Source organism: Trachurus japonicus, chromosome 8 (assembly GCF_045865225.1).
Source record: "Trachurus japonicus isolate A0001 chromosome 8, Traja_1.0".
In the NCBI taxonomy this organism is placed as follows: Eukaryota; Metazoa; Chordata; class Actinopteri; order Carangiformes; family Carangidae; genus Trachurus; species Trachurus japonicus.
Genome location: NC_140914.1, coordinates 24763269 through 24784460, shown reverse-complemented (window position 1 = coordinate 24784460; position 21192 = coordinate 24763269). Strand labels below are relative to the sequence as shown.

General features: G+C 44.1%; 1 protein-coding gene across 1 annotated transcript; it reads left to right on the top strand.

The window, feature by feature from the left end:
* Positions 1–784: 784 nt before the first annotated feature.
* tlcd4b (TLC domain containing 4b) lies at positions 785–19016 on the top strand. Its single transcript, XM_085784895.1, has 7 exons — positions 785–1153; positions 4447–4599; positions 8574–8663; positions 12296–12354; positions 13468–13562; positions 13671–13744; positions 13857–19016. Exons 2-7 carry the CDS (start codon positions 4454–4456, stop codon positions 14209–14211), a joined length of 819 nt encoding a protein of 272 aa, XP_085641021.1. The 5' UTR covers positions 785–1153; positions 4447–4453; the 3' UTR covers positions 14212–19016.
* The last annotated feature ends 2176 nt before the right edge of the window (positions 19017–21192 follow it).

Sequence of the window (21192 nt, the reverse complement as noted above, 5' to 3'; positions counted from 1 at the left end):
AGAAATTTTGAGTTACAGTAGCCTACTGGGTTGGTTAAAGTACAAATGTTCCTTGTTTCATTTAATGGTTAACATTTTAGGAAGGTGTCTCTCTCTCCCTCTCAGCCTCACCTGTCAAACAGTGTCCAAATTTCACTGTTTATTGTAAGGACTATAGCAGTGTAGGCTACTGTAACTATAAGCCTCACATGATGTCTCGAGATCATTTATTTTTGACCTAATCAACACTCCAAACCCCCAAAACTACTCAGATCACAGTGATATAAAGCAGAACAAAACACCAAATCAGAGAAGTTACTGATAATGTTTGTTAGGAGAATGACTCATCATCATACGGTAATAGTTGCTCTCAGGGATAATAAAGATCAACATTAAGACTCTGTCAAATCCAATGATTTATTAACTGAACTAATCCTTCATTTTTACTTTTTTTCCCTGAATAATTCTGAAGGTCTCCTTGAATGGTTTTATAATTTGGATTTTTTCTTTTTGTCTGACAAGGCAACTGTTGTGGTATGAAGATTGATTATGAGACATAGGACACAGACTAACACTTGCTGATGTAAGTAATAGAGCTTAATCCTAAAGGATTAGCTGTAATGTGAATAAGTGATTAGTAACAAATGTGCTCAACCACACAAATGTAATATTGTCGTAGAAGTCTCCGCTGTCTTTGCTGCTGCATGTTATCATAAATAATACAGCAGTGTGGCCTTTGTTCCTCGTGGGTGTAGCCTGTGTCTGGGGGGGGCGTGTGCACGAGGAGGTGGGTGCGTGTCGACGTCACCACTCTCGGTCCTCGCTGTCAACGCTAAAATAAAACGGGGGGGAAAAACTTTTCTTTCGAGCTATTAAGTACAAAAAAAAAACAAAAAAAAAACCCACACACACATGGTGGCGAGGAAACGCGACTGGGAGCAGCAGAGCCATCTTCCTGCGGGCTGTAATGGGTTTGTCGGACTCGGCTTTGTTCGCCTAGCAGAGGAGGCTTTTTCCCTTTTCTCTTCCCCGGGGACGGAGAGCCAGCCAGCCAGCCAGCGGGCTGTATCAGGGTAGCCGACTTGCTAGCTAACGTCAAGTTGTAAGAAAGTGGACAAGACGGTGGCGACACGGAGGTTTACCCGCCTGCACAGACCTATGCGACGGATAGCAGGTAACAGAGCCTCCCTGTGCTCCTCGCACCACACCACACACAACATATTCAGGTTTTATCTCGAGCACAGTTGAGGTTTATTTCCACCAGTCCACCGGGTCTTTGGGAACTGCAACAGCTCCGTGTCTGTGGCTGCAGCAGCACCGCCAGCAGCAGCAGCATACGTAGCACTCCTCAACTGTTTTTAGTCAACAACTTTGCTCCTGGACATTCAAGGAGAGGGGGGGGGGGGGGGTTTGTTGAGACTTCGCCGCTGGCTCAAAAACTGCTTGTTACAACTCGTTCAACACCTGCTTGACTTGTGTTGGTGGCGGGCGGCATTGTGTTGTGATACTGTTACCGATCTGAAAACGTTGCTCACCACCAGTCCCATTGGCTGTTGCCTGCCCTGCGACGCTTTTGTTGTGCATTTGCAACCCCCCCTGCAAAAGCTCCAAGTAAACGTAGTCAGTTCCTCATAGTTAAATATATATATTTTACTTGGAATCGCACAAGCCATTTGCTGTGTGCAGCCTGTACAGTGCTCTGAATTAGAGGGGGGAGTGGTGTGGTTATTGTTACACTGTATGTAGCATATATGGGCTGAATGCGAGCCTTCCTTTCAAGCTTAAAATGGCAATAATTATCAGTATTCATGCCATGATCCAAGCTGCCTGCAGAGATTTGTAAAGACCGTGGCTGGCCCAAGGAGTGCGCCTTCAGGGCTGCTGCTACACACACACATACACACACACACACACACACACACACAGCGAGTCAAAACCACTGGTCTGGTGGTGTAGCAATGCGGTAAGACAGGGGGCCGGTTTAGATTTCCAAAAGGAACAGTGGGGAAATTGAACCGCTATTATTTATGTTTGGTCGATATGTCACGGGGTCATGGTTTGCTGACAGCAGCAGGATAGTGCAGCGGAACAAGGTCAAACGTTGGGGAAGACAGAGCAGAGCACCTCTCCTGTCCGGGGCTGTCAACCCGCAGTGAGGAGGAGGCTGAGTGTATGTGTATGTGTATGTGTATGTGTGTTGCTGCTGCTGCTGCTCTTTCCCATGGGGCAGTGTGTGAACCAGCCTGCCAGGTGAAGATCGCCAATGAATTATTCAGGCACATGCTGCATATGATCAACGTGACCTAGGAATGTGCCTAGCTGCTGCTGCTGCTGGGGACAATAAGAGGCTCTCAGGGTGCTGTGGCTCCTCCAACAACAAAATGCCTCCTCAGCTTCCCTGTCCAAGTTGCCAATTTTCTAGAGAATGGGGCATTGGGAAGCAGAGTCGAGTAGGAGTTTCACTTCTCGCAGCAGCTTTGCTTTGTAGGGGACTGTGTGTGTTTCCACACACTGCCAGCCAGGGATCCTTTTCTATTTCAAATCTGCCTTTAAGTTTGCTCTGCAGAATCTCCAACATCGCCTCAGGTGGCAGGGATCGATGGGATTTGCTTGTGATACTTTCTCAAGAGGTGCTTTGTCTTCTTCAATAGCTTGTTCTTGTTCACAGTTTTCCTTATGTTTATGGTACAGTGTGCATTGCATGACACTGGACATTTTAGAGTAAAAATAGACCTTAACGCGGTCTGCGTGCTTTAAGTGTCATGTGCTGCTCGGTTGCTAAACTGCTTACTGTAGGTTGCTTTGCAATCACAATGCCTTCACAAAATATACGGCTATGTTACAGTAGGCTCTCTCACCTTTGTCTCTGCTGGTCAGTTGTAATCTTTACCTTGCACAATCCTAATCGTCAGATCTCCTGGAATAAGTGGTTTTAATTAGCTTGCATAATTTCAGTGTTTATCCAGAATTAGAGTACATTTTTCAGGCCAGAGTTCAGGCCAGCACTGATACACTGTGTCGCAATACCTGATATTACTCAAGAACATGATGAGGATGCACTTTAGTGACCTTTCGTGGTCTCCTACAGGTCTCTTGCGGGCCCCTGCAGATTAATAAGGGCTCCTATTTGGATATTGATATGTGGAGAATTTTTGCTGGAGTTGCACTTATAACAGCTTTTGTGATTTGAGAAGGTTGAAGCTGACAAACAAAGTCAGTCGATCAGTGAAACGCTCACAAGCTATACCAGCAACATCAGGACCCCGCTATAGTTCCAAGTTTTCCACTGCAGATCGCCATCGCTACAGTACTTACCATTTATTTTGTCTGTCTGTAGAGGGAGGTCAGGAAAGAGTCAGCAAGTTGTTGATGCTTTGGCACGACCCTGAGACATCCGGTGGCTCGAAACAGTCAGATTGTTCACTCTCTGTAACTCTAGGCAGCCAAAAAAATAAAATAAATCTAAAGTGAATAAAAAAACAACTTTATTGACTTGAAAATGTAATATCTCCATTTTCCTAATTGTGCTCGAAAAAAAGATCATTGAACAATTAGATTTTTGCTGCTTTTGTAAACATGCTATGCTATTTCAGGTCATCTCCACTAATTGCTTATGATGTGAAAACACAGGCTCCGAGTTTGTTGGCCTCAGAGAGCATAAACAAATCTCTTCAGTTAGTTTGTACACTGTGTGTCTACAGAAAGTAGTCGTACTCATCCTATGCCTGTGGTCCTTACCGATGACACTTGAATCTGTCAGATAAGTCAAAGTAAAATTGTTATTCTCAGATGCTTTAAACATACATTTTTGAATAACATAGTGCTTTGATAAAACAAAGTACAGGCTAATACTTTGTTTCACAGTCTCCCACAGCCTCTGTCTTATGATTTGAGCCAGTTGCTTCATCTTGACAATCCTCTTTTCTTCTCTCGCTCAGCCTTTGTTTTCTTCTCAGGGATTTTTGGTGTGTCCTAAACAACTCACTGTAATCCCCTTGCAAAATATGCATAATAATGGAGACCTTTTATTCCAAATCTAAATGCCCTGTTACGTACTGTATTCACGAAAACCTGCTAACTCTTTTCTGCTTCTGCCACTCTGTATTTCTCCCTCTGTTGCCCTTAACTCCAGCGCCTCTCCTGTGCTTTTCATCCTCTCTTTCCCCCTCTGTGGACTGCCCTGCCTGTCTAAAGCTCTCATGTTACTTGCATCAGACAGCCCATGTCTTCAGCTTATTTTTTTCTCTCCCCCCCACCCCACACTTCTGTCTCTTTCACTCTCTTTGTGGACTGGATGAACCACACAGGGTGCCGCTTCAACCCTCTCACCACCGCCGCCGCCGCCGCCGCCTCAGCCTCTCCTCTGCCCGGGATGACTGACAGTCATCCATTGAAGCTGTCCATGTGCATCACCCTCTCTGTATCTCTCTGCCCCCCCTCCCTGTCTCCCTCCCCCGCTGTGCTTAGGTGAGTGATGGAGACGAGAGAGTTGACCGTGGTGGCTGGCAGCTTCGTGGGTTTCCAGCTACTCTTCTCGGTGGCCAGCCCGCGGCTCTCCTCCGCCTTCACACCGGGCTATGGACGGGTGCCTCCCACCAAACGGACCGAGTGGAACTCCAGGTGTGTCACAGGAACCCACATCTCCATCTCTATATGCAGGCTTTTTGTTTTTTAAATAGGCCAACACTGGCAGTGAGATCTGGATACTGTGTGGAAACCAGAGCTGGTTTAAGTTTGCAATAGTTTAACAGTTTACCAGCTAATAAGAGTCCAACCACAGGTCTATACAGAGGGTTATCATGTTGTTATGTAAGCATCTAAGCACGTATCACTCTAAAGATAGAGATCCTCTTTATCAAATGAACCTTAGCCTACCAGAAAAATGTGTGGCTAAGTTTAAACGAGGAAATGCATGTGCTTGCTTTCTTAACGAGAGATAGATGAGACTGCCAAGTTCAGCTGTCAGTGCTTCTAAAACGCATTAATTAACACTTTACACTACTTTATCATCTTTACTGTATAGTCATAAGCACACTGTTGATCCTCTAATCTAATTCTGGACAAGAGAGCAAATAAGCAAATGTTAGCTTTCCCCATTAAAGGTTCATTGTGACACCCGACACCCATCTCATCTACTGAACCTTATGGAACGGGTGTGACACAGAATTGAGAACTCTACTGTATATTGATGCATTGTTGATATTGTTAAAACACTGGCTCACTCACAGATGTTGGGATGTGAGGGAGGAAGCCAGTTGATGTTGGCAAGACAAAACCACAAATCACCTCAGGAAACTTAAGAACATTGTACCAGTGTCCCAGTCTGAGCTAAAGCAATTATGTTTTTAATGGATGTCTCACTGGATTTCAGGGTCAAAAAATGTGAATGCTGCGCCTTTTGGGTGTTGAAGCTGAAAAGCTAAATGAGGTATCACACTTAACACACCCAGAACTACTCAGAGGAACTTAAATAACTGTTGTTTTCTATTTACTGCTTCTTTGACACAACCTTTTCACATGAAAATGGGTTCTGACATTAAGTTGCACCACAAGCCTACTGGGACCCAATTCCCTAGATTACTGTTGCGTAGAGTTGTGTAACATTGCAAAGTCATGATGCATCATTTGATGATGCAGCTCCATTGAGACAGACCCTAATGTGCCCCAGGCCGGCTCGTTCCACACTACTACAGTTGTGATGTGAATGGGAGCACAGAGAGGTTTTAAGTTTCGAGCAGAAAAACCTCAGGGGTGAAGTTCAGAGGGCAATGGTGTGTAGTTGCATAACATTTTTCACTGACTGGTATTGGCTGTTTTTCATAGCTGTTTTTTTCCCCCTCTGCCCTCTTTGCTGTCTGCGAGTGTTCCCACTAATCCTCGGTTCATGCAGCTATAGTTTACATTCGCCTGTCTGTTAGTAATTGAAAGTACAGGGAGTATTGACCGAGGAACTCAAAACAAGTCAAAGGCTAGGCACTGATGCCTCACTTTAGAGTGGTCCACCGTTGCATAACAGGCTGCTCTCAGTGTGTCAGTGTGCTGTTTATGTAACCACAACTTAAGTGCAAGTATGGAAGAGTGAAAGCACTTCCAAAGAAAGAGTGGGGTCGCCTCTTCATTTCATGTCTTTCATTTTTTTTGTCAGCCCTCTTCTTTCAAACCGGTTCCTTTCATTTCCCTGATTATAAATAGATTCAAGACATGGCCAACATAAACTTGGTTTGAACATCCTTTAGCTGAGTTCCTCCGTGTCTGTTCCACTGACAGACACTTGACTCTGATTCAGCAGAAACGATGGACTCGTCCACTTATACACTGACCGTCTGTACAGCCATTCTTGGCCCCGGTCTCTGGCCAGCAGCTGCTGCTGCCTGTGGACAGGAGCCACTGTGCCCCAGAGGCTGCACTGTGACAGTGGAGGAACTGTGTTTCTGCTAGAGGCGAGATAAGAGCCACTGGACCTCTGGAGTATCTCTTCAGTGGCCCAGATAACGACACGAGATCGGAGGTCATGCTGTATCAGGCCCGATGGAAAAAGAAGTCACACTCATGTGGTCACAGGAGACAATGTAGATGTAATTTTATACTGTAAACAGACATCAAAGGTCATATGGCGAGACAGGGACATGTAAACCTCCCAATTTGAATGATTACCCATCTGCTACACTTCCTGACTATAAACTCCTGTCAGTCTGTCATCAAGTTTGTTAATCAGATCTTGTGTGTTTGTTAGAAAAGATGTGACAATATTGTAACTAGCATAGTTGCAGTACTGTAGGTAAAGATACTACCTCACTCACAGATGCTGAGATGTCAAGCTGAGACAGTGAGTCACCTTGACACATTTTATAGCATCAGTTTGGTCGGTAGATGTTGGCAAAACAAAACTGCAGTCACCCTTGTTAAATTTGCCTCATATGCTGAGTGAGATTATGGCTCGGCTCTTCTTTCCTAGAGGTTTTGTGGTATATTTCAAATGTGTGTTAATATTTTTATGGTGTTGGCAGAGAGGTGTTGTTTGTCCTAGGTGAGGTGGATTGGCTCTGCTATAAAACACTGTATGAAACTCTGCCAATATTCAGAAGGTTATAGCGGGTTGTGAGCACAGTTTATCATTCAAAACAAAATCAATTACTTAAAGGGATAGTTCAACATTTTGCCTATTGTCTTAATCCCAATAGTCATAGGAGTAGGTTCATTACCTTTAATTGTCGGTGCATGTTGTTTTGAGATCCGCGGGGCAGAGATGCGAGCTGTTCAGCAAACACAGTGGATGTGAATGGTACAGGTCCCCTGTCCCTCATCAAACACATCAAATACACAATCCAACAACTCCTTGTGACCTGCACATTCGCCACACTATGAAATAATAATCTAACAATATGAAACAGAGTTGTTTTCAAGGCAAATCCATAGCCGGAACTACATTCCAGACACGGCTGCTGAGCGGAGTGATTTCAAAAGCGCAAGTAGTTCAGAGTATTTGCTTCATGTGTCGTAATGTTACATAATTATACATTATTATTTCATAGCGTGGTGAATGTGCAGGTCACAACATCTTCATGCGAATTGGAGTTGTTGGGTTGTGTATTTGATGAGTTTGATGAGGGACAGGGAACCTGTACCGTTCACCTCCATGGTGTTCGCTGAGCAGCTCACGTCTCTGCCCCACTGATCTCAAAACAACATGCACCGATAATTAAAGGTAATGAACCTACTCCTATGACTATAGGGATTATGGAAATGGGTGAATTTGCCAAAATGTTGACCTATCCCTTTGAACAAAAAAATATGTCAGAAGAATCTCAGAGGAGTTTAGGGATTTAAGGAAACAAAAAAGTGCCATCTCAGTCTTTTTGGTGCCGACTTATTACATCTGAAAACATACATAGATACTTACATGAAATTCTTCCTCAGACATATGATGGGACAGATTTAAATGACAGGATACCCACCAGAGTTTTGCTGTCCAATCAGCTGCTCTGTAATCACTGTTTCTCTGATCTTTGTGAATGAAAAATATACAAAATGTTCTCATTAGGAATTTGCACCATAGGTCAACTGACACTGTTTTTATGTAACACCGCAAAGTCATGACAACCCGATAAAACTGCCCCCACATTTGTTATTGCCAAGATGAACCTTGACACACAGACACTTGACTCTGATTCAGCAGAAACGACGGACTCATCCACTTATACACTGACCGTCTGTACAGCCATTCTTGGCCGCGGCCTGTGGACAGGAGCCACTGTGCCCCGGAGGCTGCACTGTGACAGGGGAGGAACTGTGTTTCTGCTAGAAGAGAGATAAGAGCCACTGAAGTATCTCTTCAGTGGCCCAGATACCTACGTAAGAGATCGGGGGTCACGCTGTATCACGCCCAATGGAAAAAGAAGTCACACTCATGCGGACACAGGAGACAATGTAGATGTAATTTTATACTGTAAACAGACATCAAAGGTCATATAGCAGCGAGACAGCTGGGATGAATCCACTCTGTGACTCATTTGTTACACTTCCTACATGAAAAACTGCTGTTGGTCTGCATCATGTGTGTCAATCTGATCTGGTGTGTTTGTGTCCGTCCTCAGGTTGGTGTCGACTGTGCACGCTCTCATTGTGGGTTTCTTCTGCCTGTACATCCTGTGGTTTGACGACGCAGTCAACGCCAGTCCAGTCTGGTAAGAGGAACAGAAACCAAACAGTGTCGTATCATGAAATAAGAGAAGTGGGGGCATGCAAATAAGATAAACACCATCCCATAACGCCTAGCATGCAAAACAGAATTGATGTTGGTTAGCCAAAGGGGAAGATACAAACACTGAGACGGTGTGTGACGTCGTTCTGGCAGGGCTTGGTGTGAACGCTTTAGGTGCTTTTAGGAGAAACCTGTCTTCCACCCCGGCTGCCTTTTTCATACGACTAGCTCGCAGGCGAGGGAGCAGACAGATGAAGGGATGAAGACGGGAGGTGAGGAGCGGTGAAGGATCATCAGGGATGGCACTTAATACCTTTGGAGAGATGACGATGGCGCTCCCTTCATCTGAATGAGAGCGAGGGGGAAGCAAGAGAGAGTGGATCTAAGTTGTCAGTGAAGTCTCCAGAGAGTTGTAGATTGAGTGGATTTAGCCTTTGATTATTGTCTCTTCTGTCTCCTCTGTCTCTGTCTTTCACCTGCTACTGCTGACTCTGTTATTTGCATCAGTGAGTCCTGAAAGAGAGAAATGGTAATTTTCCTTCCTCTTTTCTCTCTCCCTTCAGTATTTTAATCAGTCCTTTAACACGTGAGCTGGAGAGGCTCCAACTCTCTCTCTCTCTTGCTCTCTCTCTCTCTCTCTGTCTCTCTACTGTCTCTCACTTTTCACTTCCATTCTTTCATCGCTCCTTCCTCCTCTTCTGCTCTCTGTCCCTTTTCCCTTTCCCTCTGTTTCGTTTCCTCTCCGGCTCCAGCAGACGGACCACAACACAATCCCACCGACAAGGCTCCTTTTCATCGCAAACAACAGCAGCCTAGTCTTCTGCCTCCCCCCACCCCACCCCTCCCTGTGCATCTCTCTTCACCAGGACCCCCACACCCCCCCGACACCACCACCAATAGGCCCCTCCATGAGCCTCCTCCAGACTCTCGCTGTCCATTGTAGCAGCACCCCACATCTCAGGCTGTCGAATCAATGCAGCACACCTCCCTCTCCCTTATTGTCTCTGTGTTGGCCCCGGCCTGCATCACTGATGGAGCGAAAAGGGGGATAAAAAAAGAAGGGGGGGTTAAGAGGGGGCTCCCTCCCTCCTCCTGTTAGCAGTCTTCATCTGCTGGCTGTTCAGGTGCTTAGTATCGCAGCGTCTCTGTCTTCCTGTATATTTTTTGGACCGAGTTTAATGGGGAAAGCTGATAAGTGGTCTTCCTCTCCTTGAGGAAATCGTCTCCGTGTTAATGTTCAAACTTAATTTCTTCGCATCTCCCTTTTTTAAATTTCTCACTTTATTCCCATCACCAAGCGGTGCCTAGCTGATCCCCCAGCAGTATCCTAATGCCTTAAAGCTCATCTTGTTGCAACACTAGAGTGGTGCAAGCATTAATTCTCCAGTCAATCTGATTGTATTACAGCATCACTAAGACCTGTCACACAGCAGCATTGTTCTCCCCCGCTGCTCTCAATATGGCTGGAGTGGCCTGAGCCAGACTGTTAGAAAACCTGCTTTGTTTTGGGCTGCTGCTCAGTCTCTTTCAGCGTGTCACTCCGGCTGGCAGCGCGGCCTCGGCTGTTATCATAATCCATTCAGTTAACAAGCGGCTGTGTCTGAGTGCCATGCCTCGGCTGCACTTCTTGATTGGCTTATCAAGACTTGAACTTCACATGTGCAGAGCCGTTAGAGGGGGATTGGCAGGCCCGAATTCAGCAGGGTGTTGAGTTGAGGTCAACCCGGTGGAAATGTTTTATGTAACCCCCATAAGGTGATGTTTTCGCTGCTGACTCTTTGGGCTTCAAAGCGCCGCATCGGCTGTCGACAGACACGTCTCACCGCCCCAAACACTGCCCTGCTTTTCTCTCACGACTGTTGCCCTACCAAAATGACACGGGACAGAGGAACCACAGAGCAAAACCATTAATACGTTATTACTGCAGCTGATGTTACACTTTCATAATGATGTTTTACTTGAGTAAAGAGGAAGACACAGACGTTGGACTATGAGAGTTTCCTCTCTAACTACTGAAAGTTGGTCATGCCAGAATACTATGTAAATAAGAAGGTCGTTGTCCTGCTCAGTAAGTTGGGGAGGCGTGACGCACATGAAACTGATTCAGAAAGTTAAATTTACATTATGTTTTACTTTTGTATGTTTATTTTACTAAATTATGGCAACTTATTTAAATTCTCAGTTCATTCAGATTAATACATTATAATTCTCTGAGGCTTGATACTAATTAAACCAGTCTTTTTAGTGCTGTGAGAAAGTCAGAAAAGGTCTGGACCACAGGAGTTTTGTTCACACCTAAAAAAAAAAAAAAAAAAAAAAAAAAGGTAAGGACAAGAGAAGGAGTGAATGTTCCTGTGGGTGCGTCTTGAGTGCTATTAAAAAAAGTTACTGTGTAAAAGGCTGCAGATCGTTTCTTGGCCAGATTCCAGTCTGTTCACGGCACGTTCACAAAGGAGGGCTTGGGGTTGACTGTACATTTAATTAAGTGGAGCTGGATCACACTGATGTGATTATCAAGAGGCTTTTGGACTTTTGGACTTTGTGACGGCAGCTCGCAGCCATCACACCGTCACATAGGTTGGGTCTTATCCGAGCTTCGGTGCGCCGCTTGCTGCATTTCTGTCCTTAGTGCAGCGGTAAATTGATACAAGCGATCAGCTAACAGGGGAGCACTCCCTTGTCAAGCAGATATTAGATTAGATACATAATCAGAGGAGGAAACACAATGCTTCATTAGCAATGTGACCAATCTGATTAGGAGTTCCTGATTGCGGAGCTCTGCAGAAAGTTTGCAAGAGGCATCTTGTCGTCAGCGGCGTAATAAACAAAGTGTCACACGCAAACAAACAAATCATGTATTCAGTGTAAGAGACCATGCAAACACAGAAATCATCATGCAGAACGATCTCAGGTCAAAGTTGGTAGAGCAAAAATGTGACAGCAGTGAACTCAGGGTCATCAAGCGCGTAAGGCGAGCCATCATACAGTAGGTGTGTGTGTGCGTCTGTTTGTACAGTATGTGTAGTGTGTTGCGAGGTTGTGTTACAGACGCAGTCAGCCAGTCGTTTGCCATCTGATCTGTGTGACTGATACCAGGATCAGATGTCTGTTGAAGCAGAGACGCCGTCATTGTTATTTGGAACAGATGCTATTTGCCGAGACACCAAACGGTCACCAGAGCAGGTCATGGGTCTGTGGAGCGCGCTAACTACTGCTTATTCAGACGTTTGGTCAAAAGGAGGGAAACAAAGAGTCTGCGGCGTGAACCCTTCACTGCTGCTAATTGTCACGTTTCAGAGTCACCAGCCTGGTTATCATGCTGCTCTTTTTAATCAAGACCAACCCATGTTCAAAGCTATCACAGCAAGCTCATCAGCATCAGACAATCAACCTTGAGTGACCTTTCATGATGAGTGCGTTTAACAATGTTACATTAATTAGTTGCTAAATTACATCATGTTCTCTTTACAGAGGTAGATTATTGACCAGAGGAGCACAGTTTGAGTTTTGTACAATATTTAGCAGCTTCCTGCTGCCGCTTTGTTTACCTTCAGGGTGGTAGAGTTACAGCTGTGTGGACACTACCTTTACTCTCTGCTCTTTGTTGTTCCACAGGGGCGACCCGAGTCTGGTCAAACTCAACGTAGCCATAACCTGTGGTTACCTTCTTTATGGTGAGCTACCTTTGTTTTTTAGCCGCTGTCAGTCTGCGTACTGTTTATGGTTTAAACACACAAAGGGAAATAAATGTGAGGTAACCTAATTACAGTCACAAACGCATCAAAACTGCACATTTTACAATTTATGACATAATGACAATTTGTATTTTTATATGCGAGTTTAAAGTTGCAATAATATATACAGGTGCATCTCAATAAATTAGAATATCATGGAAAAGTCAATTTCCAGTAGTTCAAGTCAAATAGCCCCAACAAAATACTAGTGCATATAGATGGACATACTTTTCAGAAGGCCAACATTTCCTTATTAAAAATGCTTTTTTTGGTAATATTGATTTTTTTTTTGAGATACTGAATTTGAGGTCTTCAGTAAATGTAAGCCAGTATCATTACAATTAAAAGAAATTAACATTAAATGTTACAGTCTGTGTGTAATGGATCTATATAATGTGTTCTTGAATTGCATTACTGACATAGAACTTTTCCATGATATTCTAATTTATTGAGATGCACTTGTAAACAAAATTTATTAAATGCTTCAATAGGCTCTGTACAGCTCCACTACTTCCTGAACATAAACCAGCTCCTTTATTTCCTGTCTTACATTATTGGACAAACTGATTAATCCAGGTGTGTCTGACTCTGACCTCAGTAGTCACAACAATGGTCAGACACACCTGGATGAATCAGTTTGTCCAATAATGTAAGACAGGAAATAAAGGAGCTTACTGCTCTATGAAGCGACTTGTTTATTGTTACTACCAACATACTGATTGGCATTTTAGGTTGAATCCATTATCATATATAAGAGCAATCAGCAACATAATCAAAAAAGATTGTTTTTATGTCAAAGCAATATGACTTCATCACACATAGACATGTTTTAGAAACGTATGGTTGTAATCACAATTTAGATTTACTTTTGATATTTTGGTGTTTCCTTTGATTCAATGTAAAAGTTTGTCTTGACTTGTTTTTTGGAGTCAGCCCTGGCGCAGTTGATGACCTTTGCCTTTTTAAAGTCAGCTGTGTACATAATACTCCACCTGATCAAACAGACATATCACTTTGCCCGTCGTCTGATAAACCTCTCCTCTGTGTCCTCAGACCTCGTGCTGCTAGCTTGTAACTGGAGCACTATGGGCGACAGCTTTTTCGTCTGTCACCACTTGGCGGCGCTCTATGCATATGGATATGTGCTGGTGAGTCACCCGCAGGCCCTCAGTGCAGAACCTGAGAGTCCACTAATCTAGCTGGTTTCCTCATGCATCACGCCCGTGTCATTTTGTTTGTGTGTTTGCTCGTTGCAGACTCGTGGCGTGCTTCCCTACTTTGCCAACTTTCGTCTCATTTCAGAGCTATCCACGCCGTTTGTGAACCAAAGGTGAGTCAGCCCTGCGGGCGATTGCTCTGCTCTCTGTCAGCCTGTCCCACAAATCATTCCCTCTCTTTAGTATTTGACTGACACGTCTCTCCCCATCACCTTTCACCTGCAGGTGGTTCTTCGAGGTTTTAAAGTACCCCCGGTCTCACCGGATGGTGGTGTCGAACGGCGTGGCCATGGCGGTGGTCTTCTTCCTGGTGCGCATCGCCGTGATGCCGTCCTACTGGGCCAGCGTGTTCGCCACCTTCGGCACGTCGGACTTCGAGCGGCTGGGCCTGGGCGCTCAGGTGGCCTGGATCACCTCCTGCATCGCCCTGGACATCTTGAACACTATCTGGATGTACAAGATCGCCCGCGGCTGCTACAAAGTGATGACCGGGAGGGGAGGAGGGCGGAAGGCCAAGGAAGGGGTCGAGGCGTCGTCGTCTTCCTCAGACAGGAATAACGTCAACAACCACACGGACTAAAGAGATGTAGAGCGGAGGACGCGTAGACACAGACATGAGCAGGACAGGGAGGCTGGACAGGAGGAACCTCACAGCCTCTCCCTCTCTCCCTCTCTTCTCTTTCTCTCTCCGGCTTTAGCCTCAGCATCCTTCCCACCCTCCAGTCCCCCAGTGTTAGCCCTTTGATCTCGTTGTAGTCGGCCAGTGGACCGGGCTAAGAGTCCTCAGGTGACCCCCCCCCCCTCTCCCTCCGACACAGGACGAGGAGACCGCTCTTGTCTCACTCAAGCACCAGCCTTCGCAGCCTCAGTGTGTTTTTCCGCTGACAGATCAGTATCCTGCTGGGTGACAGCTTTTTGGTCACACACACGACAAGAAAGAGCTCACAAGCACACTTTTAACTCCGCCTGTCACTCGCCTCTTTCATCATTACTATCACCCCCCTCCCTTCCCCCTCCTCTCCTCTCCTCACGCTCGACTCCAGCCAAAGCCCAATCCTCTGAAGTGCCTGTGAAAGACAGGAAAGCAATAATATTAGAGGAATAAGATCACAAAGTCTAACAAAGCTTCGCCCCTTCAGATCCACGACCATCTCTCGCCCGCCGTCCTGGCGACTGGAGGGGAGGGGGGGGGGGACTCCTCTGCTGTCGTTCATACTCCGTCCATACTCGACGAGATGAGGCCTGCAGGGTGAAGAGCTCTCCATCACACGCATCAGGTGTTTGTGTATCTATAGGGCTCTTGTCTTACTACTCATCAGACCTCACGAAAAAAAAGAGACAGAAAAACACCATAATGCCTCTTCTACAGTTTCACCTGCTGTGGCCTCCTTGTAACAAGTGGCGCCTGCCTATATCACCAGCCATGCCCCTCCAACCTACTTATGATTTGGATTGTGTATTTAAAAAAAAAAAGAGAATATGCATGTAGGAGAGAGAAAGAGGAACTCTCCGACACCCTTAGCTTCTCACGGGAGGATTTTTTTGCCTTTTCAGTATTCATCATGTCGGCATCACAGCGCTGTGCTGTCTCTATTCTCCTATCGTCCACAGCCTCGAGTCCTTCGCAGTCACAGTAACATGTCTAACTCACATTACATCTGTTGCAACCCTCTGCCTCACTGGATAGAGCTCCCTCTATCCAGCTCGAACATTTGGTTTTGTTCTACCTCTCCCCCCTGCCTTACAGAGACTTTTGTCAATCCCTTCCTCATGAGTTGATCAGCGTTTGTTTTTTTCTTTGTACCGTACTGTACACAGCCTTTTTAAAAATGTTACCTTTTTTTGTGATATCACTGGTCCAGAGGGGCTTCTCTCCCTCTCTGCTGACTGTCTCCAGAGCTTATAACCCCCAGGCAGTGCAGGGGGAAAACGCAGCGGCATCACTTCCCACACCCTCACCTGTCCGGTCAGTGTATATGTATATATACACCTCTCTAGAGGAACACCCCGGGAGGCTTTTAAAGGCGACTTCCTCTGTTCTCAGTGACCCTGAGAACCCGACGGAGGAGGGCTTCACGCACATCCACCTGCAGATGTGCGCGTTTGCACATGCGTAGCATAGCATGCAAACCATACACTGTTTTTGGTGCCCTTCTCCAAAACACCGACATGGTGCTCTTCCTTTTTGCTGAATGTTAGCAATATGATATTTTTTTTCCAAATTCTCTATCGAATAATTATGAAATTCATTTGGATGTACTAATCTGTGACAACAATTTGCTGTTGAAAGCAACGTGGCAATCTGCATGTTTGTTTTTTTTTGTTTTGTTTTTTTGGTGTAAACTATAAATCCCCCTATAAAGCATGGTAGGATCGACATGTTTCTGTGATGCCTTAGTGAATAGTTAAGATAGATGAATAACATCTAATATTAATTGCATTAATCCGATGCTGAAAAGGGTTTGTCTTCCAAATACTAAATGTCTCTTCCTCTCGGAGCAAACTGAATGCATGTGTTTTTGATTCCTTTGTCCTCTCCCTGCATGTCTGAACAGTGTATCCACAGACAGTGAGTGTGTCTGACTCACTAATCTTTACCACAATCTCTGTGTAACAGTCGGCATTACAGTACTTGATTTTTTTAATTTTATTTTTTAACAAATGAATTTCGTCTCCTTGTTGTACAGTCTGCTGCGAGCAGACGTTAATGACCACACAGCTGATATCACGACAGACAGGAACACAAGAGGATGTTTCAGATTTGACCTTTGCCACACAAACACATTAGAAATGAAGTGAAAGCTACAAATTTTAGGTTTGTACTCACATTTGCACACATTTCTACTCCTGTTGCTTAAACAAGAAGTACCCCGTGATTTAGCCTTGCACTACTACAGTATAACATCGTCGATGTCAGAATGTCAGTGTTGACAGCGGGGTTTTTTTTTCTTTTTGCTTGTTTGTTTGAAGAATTGAAATCAATGCAGTAGAACAAGAGATTACAGCCAGATCTCCATCCATATGTGATGAACAAATTTCAACCAAATAACAAAACACTGTGAATGTGTTTAGTTCTGAAGTCAGGTGCCATTACAGTACATCACTGCAAAAGAAGAGTATGCAACAACAACAAAAAAAGCACCAGTCAAACCTAAAGCAATGGAATTTTATTTCTTCCATCTCTTAATCTGACAAAGGTTACAGTCTCCTCTCCTCTGCTCCGTGCACATCTGATGATTTTTTTTCACATCAATCAAGCAGGAACTTGAGCGATGCTTCTTGTAAGTCAACAAGTCTGTGTGTGCAGCACTTTGTCACATTTAATTGTTGTCAACACACCAACGCGCCCCCCAACTCCTCCTCAGCCGAACATAAAAGCTGCTGGTAGCTGGCACCTTATGGAGCAACATGAACATAAATATTACAGACAGGTGAAGCTGCGGTTGTTGTTACACACATTTTTCTTCCTTTGTCAAAAACCAGTTGCCTGCGTTAGTACAACACAAACACCCGACGATGCAGCGTGACAGCCGCTGTTGCAGACTTGTGTGTGTGTTACGCCAGTAGCGGCTAATGTAGCCTCGAGCAGAGATGAGGAGCTGAACCCGTCCACGCCTCCAGCTGTTTTTCATTTTCAAACCTCTGGTTTTTTAGCCCCGACTGACACCGACTCGAGCGACGTCACTCGAGGCAATTTACCAAACTTTGCACAGCTCCTCTGGGAGCCACAAAAGGCTTTATACAATATCTATATATCTAGTCCACCCCGACACCTGTAAACTAACTTCAATGTGTGAAATCGGTGGAGTTCCCATTTAAGTCCTGGTATCTGTAGTGACATAGCTAGTTATAATAGTCTGAGAATGTCTGCTGGTGTTTTCACTGTTTTCACTGTGGAACTATAAAGCACACTCCCTGTGGAGCAATAACTCAGTGATCTCCTGTATTTCCGTCTGTCACCACAGAGGAGGGGCCACAGTAACTTGTGCCTTTACACAAACGGTGGATGTGATGCAGTCAGATTTGGATTAGCATGATCTTTCTAATGTAATATCCAGTGATTATCTCCTCTATTCCATATGTATACTCTGTATATATTTTTATAATCTGCCTGCACAATGATTAATCCGGCCAAGTATTATAATCCAAAGCTGATCCCTCTCGGGGAGCGTGTTTTGTGTTGAAGTTTTTTTTTTTTTTTTTTTGTGCTCTCCTGAACACAGGGCTAAGTCTCGGTGAATGTTGTGATGGGTCATTTAGTGGCATTAAGATGAGCTCCCAGTGGAAAATCAAAGTCTATTTTTTTGACATAAGATATACAGGTAGATGATGGGAAGGCGAACATCTCATTTCCCCGGCCTTCAAAACTGTGAATAGCTGTAGAATAAAAACTGTAATGTAGTCCAGTCAAAGATCTGAGGTATCTCGACTGCAGCGCGGGGAGGGAGGTTTTACTGGGACTGGCAGAGCAGGGATGCTGATGAACTTGTTGTAGCAGCATCCTGTGCTTTGTGGATGTCTATTGAGTTTAGACTTTTAGTTCAGACAAACTGTGGAGCTGAGTTTTTTTGTACTTTCAGGATTTTCTACAGAATATTTCAAGACCTGATGTTTGTGCTGTATCTCAACACCCTGGGGCTGTTTGGAAAAGAAAAAAATCAATGGTTGATGGATTTGATAAAGCTGCTATTGTGAGGCCATGATGTGTATTCTATACCAATCAATGTATCAGGTGAGAACAACCCAATGGCCAACATTGATTATATTATAAATACATATATATATTATATATTAGAAAGGTGCATATGAATCATCTCAATGTGCTGATCTGAAATTGTGTTGATCTCTTAGCATAGCTGCATTAAATTAGGTACTTAAACAGTACAGTGTGCTGTTACACACGGTACTCACAACACAACAGCTTGTCCCATTTTTGTTGATTAAATCTGTAATTTCAAGTCCGATCCTTGGTGTACAATGATATAGGTTGGGTTGAATCTCAGTGTTACGAGGATGACAGCATTTGTATCGTAGTGTAAAAAAAAAAAAAATGACTGGAAACCTTTCAATCAACTGACATGCCAGTTGTTTTTTTGTTTTTTGTTTCTTTTGAATGACTTAACAGCGTGGCTTTATGTCCCTTCTCCTTTTGTTTTATCTCTTAATGCAATGCAATTTGTTGTTATGATCTGTTTTCTCTGGAGATTTTAATGTGAAGCAGCCTACACTACACACTGGCCTTAGGGGTCCTCGTCTGAGCATTTCCTTGTGACTCGGATTGTTGTCGTCTACAATGACCACTACTAATGATGATGTAATTGTAGTGCTGAAAGCTGAGACTTACTTGAAAGTGTTGTTCTTCAATAAAGCTGAAGACAAGAGAAATGTTTGAGACTTTTTTCATATTACTAATATTCCTATTACACCAGGTATCCTTTTTTTTTTTAACTTAAATTCTAATTCATTGGTTATTGATGAGTGTCAACATGAGAAAGACCTGCTGTGTTCAGTGTAATGCATCCACACACTTCAGCAGCATACTGAACCGGTCCAGTCATTTGTCAGCTGCGTATACCCAGGCACGCTAAAAGCAGCTACTGGGAGTTGGCACCATTACTGTTCTTTTCAACTTGTGAATGTGTGCGTGTGTGAGAGAGAGAGAGAAAAGTGATGGAGATATTCAACAAAAAAGGAAGGCTGGAGCACAGACTGAGACATTCAAAATGAGATGAAAGGGTAAAACGAGAGGTTTGGCTGAAATAGGGATGAAAGGCAGATATGAAGGAGCGTGGAAAGTGAAAGATTTAAAGGGGGTGGGGGGTCTGAGCCACAGTAGGTCTGTGATTGAAACCATCTCCTCATGTGTGTGTGTGTGTGTGTGTATGCGTGTGTGTGCGTGTGTGTTCACCAATCGGTCAAGGGGCTTGGTCAGAGACTGTGCTTGAGGAGCTTTACCAAACATGGTCACATAACAGAGACTCAATGAAAATTTCCTCCTGCTACTACAGCACACATCCACAGCGTGGACTCCACTCAGCCACAGGGTGAAACTCATCACCTGCACGTCGTGTACACACACAAACACACCTGCATGTTACAAAAATACACCGCCTGTCGTCACTTGATTCAACACGACTTCTATCCCGTCACATTACCGACACAAAGAAGCATGCCGAGTGCGCCTCAGTGTTTGTGCTGCTGCTTTCATTGTTGAATGTGCAACAGAGCCACAGCCTCTTAAGTGTGTTTACCTCCTGTCAGCCGTGTTTAGAAGACATTCTGAATCAAAAAATTCATGTCTATAAATGTCAAATCCCCTGTTTTCCTCTTTACAAGGACCAATATCTGTGTTGTGAGTTTGTTCCTCATGAGCAGCAGCAGTCTGCTACGATTTTGAGCAAGTTATAATTATGTAAAAATAAATAGATTATAGGGATATGCCTATTTCAGGAGGAATTTATGGTGAAGACCTTTCCCAGACTTGGGGAAACAAAAACATATAAAAAAAAAAATCAACATACCAGACTTTGGAGACACTATAAACGGAGCAGATTTTTACAAGGTGCTTAAACCCCTCGCCCAGAGGTGATCAAAATAACTCTTTAAACAGTGAGTGAACAGCCAACACCTCAAGTGTCACCACCTACCTCAGCCAAAGATGTCATGAGCCTGTCCCAGCCTGTGAGTAAGGGCCAAGATTAAACAGTGTGAAAACAACTGACAGCACGGACGGTCCATTACATGGTGCGTTACCACAGCTCAGGTGGAACACGGCAAAGAGACGAGTCCTCTGATAGTGCTGATGATTAACATGGACGTGTGTTTTCACAACGTTTATGATGGCTGAAATACTGAAAGAAGTTAAAGTGGCACTTGAAATACTGAGAAAAGTTGAATTACAGTTACATAAGTGCTACAAAAAGAAGTCAATAAAGTTAAAGCATCGTTTTAAATGTAGGTATTAGAAGTGTGTAGTTGATGTACTGAAAAGACTTTAAGCTTCAGGTGAAGGTAACTCACTGAAAGTAGCTGAGATGTCAGTTAAAGTGTAGGTAATCCACAGTGGTGGAGAGAAACTAAGCACATTTATTTATATTTCATATGAATCAATACTAGTACTTTACCACTGTTTCCATTTTATGGTATTTTATCATCACTAAACTACCTTTCAGAAGGAAATAGTGTACTTTCTACCCCATTTGACAGCTTTAGTTACAACTTACTTTAAGATGTTAAATCGTCATCATTTCTTTTTTTAATGTATTCTGGTGTTTTAGAAAAAGGGGCCATGTAATCTCCATCTCGTTTCATGATAAGTTAATTTAAGATTAGAGAAAAAGGGGAGAAACTGAAGGAGATTTGTGAATGAGACCTTTGTTTAGTCTTCTTTTGTCTCCATGAATCATCTGATGACCCCTCACATCAACCAGTGTCCCTGCTTATAAAACTGTATATGAAGAGATCAGTCTAGCTCCGCCTCCAGCAGCAGCTACAACAGTTACATGATGCTGACGCACTCATACCTCAGTATTATTCATCTGATGATGTCATGTGTAATAAT